The 13412-nt window shown below is 39.3% G+C and overlaps 1 protein-coding gene across 4 annotated transcripts in view; it reads left to right on the plus strand.

The window, feature by feature from the left end:
* The window catches only part of LOC148021793 (putative sodium/metabolite cotransporter BASS5, chloroplastic), a 47730-nt gene that overhangs the window by 17366 nt on the left and 16952 nt on the right, over nucleotides 1-13412 (plus strand). For all 4 annotated transcript variants that reach the window (XR_015694406.1, XR_015694407.1, XM_087697308.1 and 1 more), the window contains exon 4: nucleotides 10927-11120. Coding sequence is in view for 2 of the 4 variants with exons in the window: in XM_087697308.1 (XP_087553434.1) it covers nucleotides 10927-11120 (194 nt within the window). In the remaining 2 variants the exon portion in view is untranslated. The remainder of the gene's footprint in view (nucleotides 1-10926; nucleotides 11121-13412) is intronic.

Raw genomic sequence — 13412 nt, forward strand, 5'->3', positions numbered from 1 at the left:
AACATAGAGAGAAAATTTGCCCATCTCATATGCTTCTTTGACAATTTTGTCTAAAAGTACCTCAAAGTTTGATGGTCTATTTGCATTGTAAAATTGACCCCTTAGCAAATAGTGTTTCCATGTAGGCAGTGCATGAATTATAAGCAAGAGCTCTTTCTCATAGACTTGCAAATTCTTTTTTGCATAGTGGAGAAATTGGCTCTCATAAGCCACAACTTGTTTGTCCATAAGAACAATTCCAATGCTATTACCATATGCATCACATTGAACTATGAATGACTTCCTTAGATTGAGCAACACAAGCATAGAATTTGAAGTTATATTTTTCTTCAACTTTTCAAATGTTGAAATTTCCACTACTATTTGTCTAAATGGCACATTCTTCTTTTGCAAAGCATGCAATGGAGATGTAATTTTAGTAAACCTGTGTATATACTTTCTATAGTAAGAACATAAACCCAAGAAGCTATGGATCTCATGCACATTACTTAAAGGTGGCCATAATCGTATTGTCTCGACTTTTACAGGGTCAATGCGAATACCATTAGCAGATACAATGTGTCCCAAAAAGTGGATTTCATGCAAAAAGAATTCACTTTTCTTATCATTGATAACCAGTCTATGCTCATGCTTTGTCTCATTCTTTGAATAGACAATCATATCATCAAAGAAAGTGCTCACACAAATCCTCTACATGGCTTGAAGATGTGATTCATCATTCTATTAAAAGTGGTAGGAGCATTCGTAAGTCCATAAGGCATAACAAGAAACTCATACAACCCAAAAGATATCCTGAAAGCTATCTTAGGCATATCTTCCAGTTGAATGCGTATTTGATGATACCCACTTTTCAGTCTATACAGCTAAATATAATTGCCCCTTGCAATCTATCCATAACATTGTCGATTCGAGGAATTGGCAAGTGATTCTTTATTGTGATTTTATTTAGAGCACGATTATCAATGCACATATGCCATGAATCATCATTTTTTTGTACAAAAAATACTGGAGAACAAAAAGGAGATGAGTTGGGTTGAATCATTCTTTTTCTGACAACTCATTCACCTGACTCATAATCTCCTATTGGGCTGCATTAACTCTATAAGATGGCTTATTAGGCAGGCTGCTTCTAGGGATAAGGTCTATGCCATGATCTTTTGGCCTTTTAGACAGTAACTACCTTGGAAGTGACTAAGAGAAGCAATCAACATACATTTTTCATTACTTTAGAAATGACAGCTGTAGATACAACAGGGATAGATTCACCTTTCAACTTTACATCAAGTGTAAGTGTCTTTCCCTTATGCTGAATAGTGATCTTTTTTGAATGAGAGTCAATCACTGCATGCATACGGTGACACCATGGCATACAAGCAATACATCACAACCCTCAAGTGGAGCAATGAAGAAGACTTCGTTGTCCACATATCCTTGTATATGCAAGTGAAGCTTTCTAATGAGTGGTGTAATGGGCTTTGTATGGCCTTTACATGCCATTTCAACTTGCCCTATGGATCCCATCTCATTCTCTCTGACGGGCCACTATGTCTATAGAGATGAAGTTGGCTCGTGCACAATTATCAAAGAAAATCAATGCATGATGATCCCTAATTTTGCCCCATGCTTTGCACAACTCAGTAGCATCATCATTGGGTTGATCACTAGCAACATTGAGCACCAATCCTATTGATATTTTGGGTTTCTTTCCTCTAGAATCTCCCTGATTTTCTGATTTTCCAGCTTGTTGCCTATTGGGACAATCCCTTGCAATGTTACCCTCCTGTTCACAAATAAAATATTTATTTGCAGTCATCAATTCCCTATGTTGTGGCAATGTTTTTGAGCCCTTTTTCTTGTTGTTTTGGTCTCTTTTCAAGCTGATTTTTAGATCTGCCCATTTTCTCAGTCTTAAACAACTTTTTATTTGGCTTCTCTCCACTTTCTAGAAAGCCAAAATCCTTTCCATGCAGCAAAGCATCGGCTGTAGTAATAGTCTCTATGAGCTAAGATATGCTAGACACAGTGGATTTAATGCAAAAATCCCTAATTCCTTTGGGTAGTCCATAAACATATTTTCCACTTGCTCATGAAGGGGTAGGGGGTGATAAGAAGTTAGAGGCAACAATGCATCCCAAAACATTGCTCCAAATTCTTACATTCCTTAGCATCCATCTTATTGCAAGTTGTCATGATGTCCATCCCAAAGGTACTTGTCAACCAATTTGATGCAAACATTTGCTTGAATTATACTCATGTTGACAATGCTCTATCTTGTATAAAAATAGTGGACCACCACTTCAATGCATTTCCTTTCAAGAAAGTGGCTGCCTTTCGAATCTTCGAGGACTCGATGAATTACTGAAGGACTCAAACTTCATTGCTTTTCCACCCTCATCATAGTCTTTTGTTGCCCCTTTGGGTGTCAAGTTATTGTACACTTGTTGCTGCAAAAAGGGTGCATTCATTGAATTTACATGAAAACCAACACCAAACGGAGCATTTGCACGACCAACACTCATTCCTTGAGCCCCATAAGCATTTGGGAGTGCAAATGCATTACCAAACATGTTACTTTGTGTCCCAGGCATCAAGCCAACGTTACCATACATAGGGTTTTGCATATTTCCAACCATACCCGAATACATCGGGCCTTGCACACCATGGATTGGTTGCTACATTCCATATGGATTTGTGCCATATATTCTTGTATGCGATCCCTTTCCAACCATAGCATGAAAAATTGTGCTTCCACCAAAATATCCTGGTTGCCCCATCATAGCATGCATGTCCGACTATCCAAAATCCATTGGATTGACACTTCCATGACGGCCTTGCATTTGCATTTCTTGCCCCATAGGTACCAACTGTTTTGCTTCATTAGCATCTTTGGGAGCTTCAAATGAAGGCTTTGGCATTACCTTTAGTGTACCTTGCTGTCCTTCTTCGGAGCATTCAAAAAATGGGTAAACCGAGGATCTTTTGCCAATTCAGCAAAGAGATTTGCTGCTGTCCTCATCTAATTTTTAAACAGGTCATCAAATTCCTCTTCACTTTACTAGTTATCGGCCTCCTTATGCCTTGAAGGCCCTGCATCTTACCCAATAGCAACATTTTCAGCTTGTTGTTCATGGTTTGAGCCTTGTCGAAGGTTAGGCATTGCATTTCCTTCATTCCATGTGAATGTTCATATTGAGAGGCATCATCACTACTTGATTGCATCTCACTGTATGAAGATATATTGCTGTAATTTCTCAGCTGAGAGTAAAAATCAGTACTACCACAAAGCTTTGGCTTTTACAATCAAGTGCCTTGGGCCCACCAAATCAAAGAATTGAGTGATATCCCGGAAATGGAACCATGAAACCAGCCTTCCTTCTTGGAAAGAATGGTAATTCCTTGATTAAGCACTTAATTATAATAATCAACAAATAAACATAACTTAAAATGCACAAATTACTTGATAATCTTGGACATTGGACACCCTGTTGGCCCCAAAATTGGCGCCCCTTTCGGTGTTTCTTTAACTTGATTGCTAATGGAATAAGTACAAGCTGAGATTTACAATCTCCTTTGCTGTTTCAAAAGCCTCTTTGCTGTAGCAACAACTAGCAATCAATTTGGGCCAATTGTCCCTTGATTTTTCACCCAATACTTGCATGAATGGAAGCTGCAAAAACTGACCAAATACTACCCCAAATTACAATGAATGGGCTGGCATCTGAATTCCCTGATAATTACACAAATTTTAGGTGCTGAATTTGGTATACAATACCTTTACCAATTGACACAGGTCTTGAGGTGGCTGTCTAATCCTAATTTCTGCAGATACTTAGGTTTTACATCAAATATTTCTCTATTGTCCATCAAATTTGGCAGAAATCAGCTCAAAATGACTGAGAAATGCGGAGATCTCTTGAGAATGGGTTGGAGAAGGTGAGAGAAAGCCAAGATGAGAGAGAGATTTGATTTTCTTTGTGAGAAAACCCTAAATTTTACCTATCTCATACTCTAGCCTACATTTAATGTAGTCAGCTATTGTCAGCCACCTCCAAAATGCTGTCACCTGATCAACAATGTTGTTGCTTGCCTTTGGAAGGTGACTTCTTACTGTCCTTGGTATGTTGAGGTTCCCCAAATGGCTGTCTTCTACAGCAAATTGCTGTCTTCTACAACAAATTGTTGTTCTCTGATGAGAAAATGGACCAATAGCGTGCTCTCTCTCTCCTCCAAGCTGTAAACTTACCAAATGGTTGAGACCTAGCCCTGAAACGTTTTCTTAGTTTGTATGAGGAATTTTGCCAAGTGGCAACCTTCTTAATCCATTTTTCAACATTATCTAGCCATTTAATTAGTTTTAAGAATTAAATAATCTTGAAAATTAATTTCAGCCTTTTTGACCCTGCCCAAAATTAAATGTGCCCATCCATAATTAATTTGGTTAGGCCATTTGCAACGTGGAGTGGTTCCTAACCTTTGTTGACCCTTAGAATGGCATTAATTAATTAATTGATGCTAGTCCCTAGTGTCACCACTGATACTTATTAGCCAAACCATTGCCCTAGGGTCCAATCTGATATCAACTGACCAACAGAACCCAAGGGACATAACTTATCCTCAGGGTCCTTGGCTTGTTACTATTGAATATATGCCATGTGCATCACATGTGCTTAAAGAACCTTGGACATTTGATTAATAATTTAATCAAATGTTATCAGCAAGACTAAAGCATCTCAAAATTTCACGTCCTTGTGACAAATTGGTGGTTGGTAGTTGCCAGCTTGGACTTCTTCTTTAAAGTAATGCGCTTACGACATTCAATGATGTTGTACTTAGGCTTTCGACAACAATTACATCTCTTCGTCTTGGAAGTAATACCTTTTGGGACTATGGGCAAGGTGAGGTTGTTCGGAGACTGGAATCATCCATCACTAGAGATTGCTCATTAGAGAAGGAATAGTCCTTATCATGTTGTTTGGCCTATTCGCAAAGCTAATCCAAAGCTGTGTAGTGTATGGTGGAGCCATTTAAAGATTGAGCAGACATCACGAGGACATATATTTTCAATGCTTAGCTTTGGCATTATTAAGTTGTATACATGTGAGGTGCACATGTGAAGTGCAAAGTTAGTTAAGTGATTGTGAATACCTTACTGGCCCAAGTGATCAATGGATGACATAGGCAAAAGTTATACAATGTTATGTTGTACATGTACTTGTATTGTCTAGTATCTGTTTGGGTCTAGGCCATTAATGTGTTGGGATTAGGCATTTATTATTTAATTAATGCTAGTCCTAGGCCAATTAATGTGTGGGACAATTAAATGTCCAGTGGGGGTTAGCACAAATAATGTGAATGGGTACTAGCTAGTTGTTGGATAAGGTCAATTGGTTAGTAAATTAATTTTCAAAAATTAAAATTTAAAAATCGAATAATTAAAACTGGAAATTACTTTTGGAAAGGTGCCAAGTGTCAAAACAAGATGCAATTTGACAAAACTTCCTATGAAAATTGGAGGAGGGCTGTTTGGGGGCTGGCTAAGGGTTATTTTAGCATTCGGAAGCTGAGGGAGGAATTGTTGGATGAGCTCTGGGAGAGGCGATAATTGGTCGCGCAGCGTGATACGACAAGGGCAGCAAGCTTCCTTCTCCACCTCAACGAGAGGCGGCACCAGAAGAGGAGGGCTTGGGACTTGCATTGGGGTGTAAAATCCCCCTTTTGAAGCTATTTTAGCATCATGAGAATTGCCATTAGAGCTATTAATCAAAAGATACACCTTTCAACAAAGAAATCTCGTGTCTACCAATCATTTCTCAATAGTTCTTAGCCAACTCCAAGTCGGTGAAGAGCAATTGCAAAAATTGTTGCGGAAACCCTAATTTATAGGGAAACAAGGGTTTACACGGCCAACTTGGGATTCGTGCCCAATGATTCAAGACTTAGAACTTGAAGTAGTAGCTCAAGGCAAGATATTTGCACCTGAACTAGGGGGTAGCCCATTTTCAAATTATTGTGGCCTGCATGTGTCCTAATCTCTATTCAGACTATTATACTATCAAGGGGCAAATTGTACTCAAGAAGTGCTGGACACTTATGACAACCCATTGTATTGAATATGTCATTTGAAGAGGGATGAGTCTATATCTCTTTGTACTTCAAATTAGAGCAATACAATTAAAGAAATATTGCAAGGGGCACCAATTGTTGGGGCTAATCGTGTGTCGGCTGTCCAAGATTAAGTGGTAAAGTGTGTATTTTCAAATTTATGTATTCATGCTTGTTGTGATTTGAGTTAAGTTAGGTTATCACCACCTTTGCTAAGAAGGAAGGTTGGGTGTATCGTTCCATTGCTAGGATACATCAATTCCCTTCAGCAGGTGCGCTCGAGGCACTTGCGTGCAAGTTAGTGAAGTTGCATATTGGTGAAATTGTGATCAGCCGAGTGCATTTACAGCAAGCATGTTATCATACAAACAATAATTTGGATTCAAGTCATGAAGATGCTTCACCTTGGAAAGTACACGAAATAATAGAGGAAATGCAACGCTTAATCTTTGAATGGGCATGCAATATGGGCAACAAGCTGAAAATGTTGGTGTAGACCAAAATGCAAGGCCAGCTATGCTAAATGATGCTAATGACTAGCAAGAGCGTGAAGAATTTAATGACCTGTTCAAAGATCGATTGAGGACAATAACTTATATGTTTGTACAATTGGCAAAGGATCCTCAATTTACTCGGTTTTTGAATCCTTCAAACAAGGATAGCAAGGGCAAAAAGAGGAAGTCATCCTCTAGAGCTTTGGGACAATAGGATGTATGAAAGGAAATGCTAGAACTGTATCAAGTTGCTCCCAATGTTGTCAATGAGCAAAAGCAACTATCGTCGGTGGGGCAAGACATGCAAATGTAAGGCCATCTTTGTAGTGCCAATCCAATGGATTTTGGATAGCAACTTAGCAAGGCATATATGCAAGTGTAGGGCACCCAAGTACTTTGGTGGTGGTACGATATTCCATGCTATGGTTGGTCAAAGACCACATGTGGGGATTTAAAATACAACTCTTTTTGGTATGCAACAAACACTGCATGGAATGCAGGGCCCAATGTATCCAGATATGGCAAGTGGAATGCAAAACCCCATGTATGGTAGCATCGTTATGATGGAAATGCTGTGTATGGTGCTAGGTATAATGGAAATACAGCCAATGCATCCTTTTTGCAGTTGCCAATTTATGATAACTTGACTCCAAAAGGGCCAGCAAAAGGCTATGATGAGGGTGGTAAAGGGGTGAAGTTTGAGGTCCTTAGTGGTGCGCAAGATAGATTAAAAGCCTTGACTTTGATTCAATAGTTTGATGCAACTTTCTCGAGAGGCAACTTTACCAAATCCTCTAAGATTCAAAAGGCGGCCATTGGTGGTCCGCACTTCTAATGCAAGGTAGAGAACCATCAACATGGACCCAATTTAAGCAAATGTGCGCTTCTATCAATCACCTTTGAAGTGGATATTATGACTGCTAGGAATAAGTCGAATGCATCGCAATGCAAAAATAAGAAGTTTTGGGATGCATTGCTGCCTATTACTTCTTATTGTGCTCTCCCCTATTATGAGCAAATTGAGAAGTACTGTTGTGGGCTGTCTAAAGGAATGAGGGATTTTCGCATAAAGACCATCGTGATTAGCATGTCACAACTCATAGAGACGGAAAGTACAACCAATGTTTTGCTGCACGAAAGGATTCGGGTTTCCAAGATGATGATGAGGAGCCATCCGAGAAGTTTTCAAAGGTTAAAAATAGGGACAATTCTTAAACTAGGGCTGAGAAGAGGCAAAAATAGCAAGGAAACACTTGGAAATCACTTGCACAATCCAAGGAGTTAATGGTTGCAAATTAATGCTTTGTATGTGAATTGAAGGGGCACACTGCAAGAGACTATCCCAATAGGTAGCAAGTTGAAGATAAGGAAGATTAGAGGTAAAGTTTCTAGGAGGTACTCCGTGAAATTTCAAAATTATTCACCAATGGATACCGAGTGAATGGACAAAGGTGACTTGGTAGACCACTCTTAATTGTTGTTGCCTTACCTAGAAGCCTTTCAGTAGGAGTTTACACAGCTCAATGAGGCTTAGCAGAGCTTAGAAGGTCTAGAGCATTGCCTGATGCTCAAGGGGGAAGTAGCACTTTCACTCCTCTAGTGATGGACAACTTTCATATATAGTGGATCTTGGGCGTATTCAACATGCATCCAAGGTACTGTTGGCTAACACTATGTTTGCCAAGAGGTCACTATTTAGTGTACTAGTCATTGTAGTTGATATACAAATGGGTACAGTTTTCACTAGAGCGTTGAAACTGTATATTTGCATCAAATCATGATCATTGGAGTGTTGATTTTCAATGTATGATCATCGGTTTTCAATGGTATTTAGCTGGTTTTTTAATGGATATTTGTGTGTTTTCATGGATGCCATTGATAGTTTAGCCATGATTTATGCTAAGTTTATGCCTTAATATGATTGTTTGGGTAGAACACTTTTGGCTAGAGTATATGGAAGCATCACAAGTGTTTCTGACAATAGTTAAGAGTTTCTTTTTGGTCAGCTATGATTTGAACAACAATGGCCGATGTTCAATGACCATGATGCCTGTGCTTTTTTCAGTTCATTATGTATATGTTTTTGTCACATTACATTGCAATCACAGATGATTGCAAGGAGTTCAAAGGGGGGGAGAGGGGGTTTATTTTTAATGCTTAGCTTTGGTGTTATTAAGTTGTGCACATTTGAGGTGCACATGTGAAGTGCTAAGTCAGTTAAGCAACTGTGAGTACCTTAGTTACCCAAGTGATCAGTGGGTGACATTGCCAACAATTGTACAAAGTTATGCTTTGTCGGTGCTTGGTGTTAGTTTGGGCCTAGGCTCATTAATTGAGCCATTAAATGTCCAAGGGTGACATTGGAACTAGGCATTTATTATTTAATTAATGCAGTCCTTGGCCAATGAATGTGCAGGACAATTGAATGTCGAGTGGGGGGTTATTGCAATTAATGTGAATGGACACTAGCCAATTCTTGGGCAAGGTCAACTGTTTAATTAATAAATTTTCAGAAATGAAATTCTGAAATTAATCAATTAAAGCTGGAAATTCCTTTTGGAAAGCTGTCAAGTGGGAAAATCGGCTGTTCCCATGCAAACTGGGGGAGGGCTGTTTTTGGGCTGGTTGAGGGAGGAAGGAGGAGCCATCGGATGAGCTTCGAGAGAGGTGACAGCTGATAACCCAGCGCAATAGGATAGGTGCAGCATTCGAGTGAGGGGTGGCACTAGAAAAGGAGGGCTTGCCAGTTTCATTGGGATTTTACCCCCTTTTGAAGGTGTTGGCGCCATTTGAATTGCCATCAAAGCTACCGATCAAAAGATACTACTTTCCACTGATTTTCTCTCTTGTCTACCAATCAGCCCTCAATAGTTCTCAGCCGATTCCAGCTTGGGGTAAAGAGCAATTGCAGAAACTGCTGCTGAAACCCTAATTTACAAGGAAACTAGGGTTTCCACAGCCACCTTAAGATCCATGCCCAATTTACTAAAGACCCAGAATTTGGAGCTGTAGACTATAGTTTAAGGCAAGATATTTGCAACTGAACCAAGGGGTGGGCCATTCTCAAAAACTGTGGCCCGAGGCAAGAGATTATGATCCAATATGTGTCTGGACTGGTGTACTATCAAGGGGAAAATTGTGCCCAAGCAGTGCTGGTCATTTATGACAATCCATTGTATTGAATTGAAGAGGGATCAGCCTATTTCTCTTTGTACGTCAAATTAGAGCAATACAATTAAAGAAATACCACAAGGGGCAACAGTTGTTGGGGCCAATCAGGTGTTGGCTGTCCAATATTTAGTAGTAACGTGTGCATTTTCAGGTGATGTGAACATTATGCTTTCTGTAATTAGTGCTTACTCAGGTCATTACCACCCTTTCAAAGAAGGAAGGCTGGTTTCAACAAAGCTGTGGTCAGGGTTGGGCGATGACTGTTGGATGTTGGTTGATGGCTGTCCTACCCAAAGCGGGGCTGGCAGGGCCATGCTCTATTGAGTCTTTTGAGGGAACTTGTGGAGGTTTTGTGCAGATTTGGTGAGTTTTGAGACATTTTTGGTGAGATCTGTTGTGACAGATTTTGTCAAATTGCTTTTTTCTGGTAAGATCCAGTGTTGGCAGATTGGTCTTCTTGTGCCTCTGTGGAAACTCAGCCGTTGTTGATTTAGATCTGGTGGTTTGGCCTTGCCTTGTGAGGGCAGCTGGAGACGAGATTCAAGAACAGCTGTATTGATTCTTCAGTAATGGTTAATAAACACCTTACGGGGCACTAGGCTTTGGGGCTGATCATTATTTCATGTCTAGACTCTAGATGTAGGAACATTCTAGCTCCATTGTTTGTTTTGATTTTCTGTTGCTAACTTTTTGTTTTTAAGATTGAAGTGGTTGCAAAGTAGTTCACTGGCCTTATATTCTCTAAAGGCTGGTTTCAGATCCTGAAATTGGAAGTGAATAATCCAGCTCAAACAGCCCAATGCATGCGTCCAGATTGTTGAAAGGTTGTATACCAGTTGTTTCTGGAGATGGATACATCAGAAACAATTATAGCTGTGATAAAAATTGTTCGATGGTAGAATGGTAGTTAAGACATGTGAGAAGTAAAGGGCTATTAATATTTTTATCTTAAGCCCACAAAGTACATTAATTTCTTACTACAATATGGTTTGCTTATTGCTCATATTTACAGGAAGATTTTGAGGAATCATGTGAATGTTTAGGTTCTGTCAAGGCAAAAGAAAGGTGCACATGTTGAGGAACTGAAGACCTCGTGTGGCCTCAAATATCTTGAAAACCATGTTGTTCTGAACTTTGACACAGTAACATTGTATTGCAGGTACTATGCACCAGCACTAGGGTTTCTGATGTTTGCCGTTGGTATCAACCTCAATCCTGAAGACTTCATTCAAGCCTTTAAAAGGCCATTGGTAATATTCATTGGGTATTTGGGGCAGTTTTTTTTGAAGCCCTTACTGGGTGTTCTATTTGCAAGCATTGCAGTGTCCTTCCTACATCTTCCACAGGCTCTTGGTATGTTCACATGCTAATCTGTACAACTTATTTTGCAGCCCTGTACTGTGCTCATACCCCAAGTTGGGACCCTTTCTAGCAATGATCCTACTCACATGAAGCTTGAACTCCATTTGCATTTGGTTCAACTTGATGATGATGTATTGAAGTAGTTTAGTTCATTGCTAAAACTTACCGAATGCTGGGTGGTCTTTGACTTTACCCTCATCACAGTTTGGGTGGAATTAAAATATTTTTAGTGAGCTTAATAAACAATTAAAGATTTCTCACATTATTCAGGGGTTGTGATTTGTCTTTTTTGAATGCATCTTTTATGCTAGAATATAAAGGTAGGTGGAAAATTAACAATCATTCAAAGTAGTTTATATAATTCTATCTTGAGAATCAAAATACCCAAGTTTTCAATAATATTGTTTTTCTAATTTGTGACACCCATCAACCAAGCATTAGGCAGATTGATGTTGATCAATAATATGGTATGGCCTATAATAACTTCCGTCAAGACCAGGTTCCGTTTGAACTTGGACCTGCCAACCACCTAGTATTTGTACAGAACTCTCTTATTTATACAACTGAGTCTAGTCTTCCTGTCACCTGAGTGTGTGCTGTTTCTGCTGGATTGCAGTCCGTGTATGGTTTTGCACATCGTAGTAGTGTCAAGACCTAAAGCTGGCTCTGGTGTTCTGGCTGGCTCTCTAAACTGACTCCCATAGACCTATGACCATGAGCTATTGACTTATTAAACTGTACTGGATGTAGTTCAATTGTGAATGCCTATCCTGAACTCCAAAAATTGAGTGCACGTGGTGTGCCACACATGGCCCTAATGTGACAAACCCTGCCTGATAAAATGGCCACTTCACCCATGGCTGAGGGTTGAGTGTGATGAACTTGATGGAATCAAGATTGCCTCTACCATGTCCATGGACTTTTTTAATGCACGTGGAACACTCGACTTCATCCTCGCATAGCCCACCGATCTTGTGGCCCAATACAGTTGATCAATATGAACAGTAGTGTTATGCATTGGCATATTTATGGTGTCCCTTGCATGGTACTGGTCCGCATTGTGCATAAACAGGCTATTGCTATTAAAACCTGTGCAATGTTAAGAAAAGGATTATAATATCTAACTGCATGAAGAACTATAATGCAAGGCCTCCACATGTGAGGACTTTTATCTTGACAAGACATTTGTGTGAGGCAAGCCAATGACTCGACTCATCTTGGTCACATTTCTATGTGTCTTACCAAAGTCAATACCTCCATAGCATCATACTTTCATTATGCTTGATAATTGAGCATTAGTTTGCTTATGTGAAGTGAGAGAGAGTAACTTTGGCCATAAAATCCAATGCTTGTGCGAAGTGAGTGAGTTTTAGTACCACCAATTCCATATGGACCAACACTCTTGTCCAGTGGCCTTTCCAAATCTTTTCCCACCTCCACTCCCTTTATTCCTTTATCGTTGCCAATCACTCGATCCTGTTAAATTTTGAGGATTAAGTCACCATTCTTAGTTATGTACCATGGTTCTTGTAGTTCTGATCTTCTCAAATTTAAAGCAACATGTTGTATGATCATCATCTCGATCTTCTTAAGTTCATATGTTGCTTTCAATTTCTGTATGGCTATCAAAACTGTTGAAGTAAAAGAAAGATGTCATAGCTGTAAAAGTAAAAGCAAAAGGTCAAGTTTTCAGCACTTAAGCTACATCTAAAGCACCAACTCTAGTGGTAGGTTATTCTTGCCATGACAACCAATTAACTAGCCATGCCTTAGTCTTGACATATTAAGGATAGATAAAGGAGAGTACACTGCTGTAGCAGAACCAATAAGACCCACTACAGGGATGCGCTGTTAGCTATTTTTGAAACAAGACACATGGTCTGGTTACATCCAATAGAGCTTGGGTATACATACCATTCTTAGCAACATATTGGTTGGTACTTGTGCTATGTTAGATAAACTTTTCTTGCTAGAAGTATAAGACAAGTCAAAGCAAGCAAATAACAATACTCTGTGTGGACTTATTGAGTCATGGAGTATTGTTTGTACGTACACACACACACACACACACACACACACACACACACACACACACACACACACACACACATATATATATATATATATATATATGTATACATATATATATATATATATGTATATATATATATATATATATAGATAGAGAGAGAGAGAGAGAGAGAGAGAGAGAGAGAGAGAGATACATGATGGCCTGGCTTGTCGTCATGTATCTTGTAATCAAGTAATCTTGTATTTTTTTCG

This window comes from Lygodium microphyllum, chromosome 17, assembly GCF_053477565.2.
Source record: "Lygodium microphyllum isolate KBCC chromosome 17, Lygodium_microphyllum_v1.1.10, whole genome shotgun sequence".
Classification (NCBI taxonomy): Eukaryota; Viridiplantae; Streptophyta; class Polypodiopsida; order Schizaeales; family Lygodiaceae; genus Lygodium; species Lygodium microphyllum.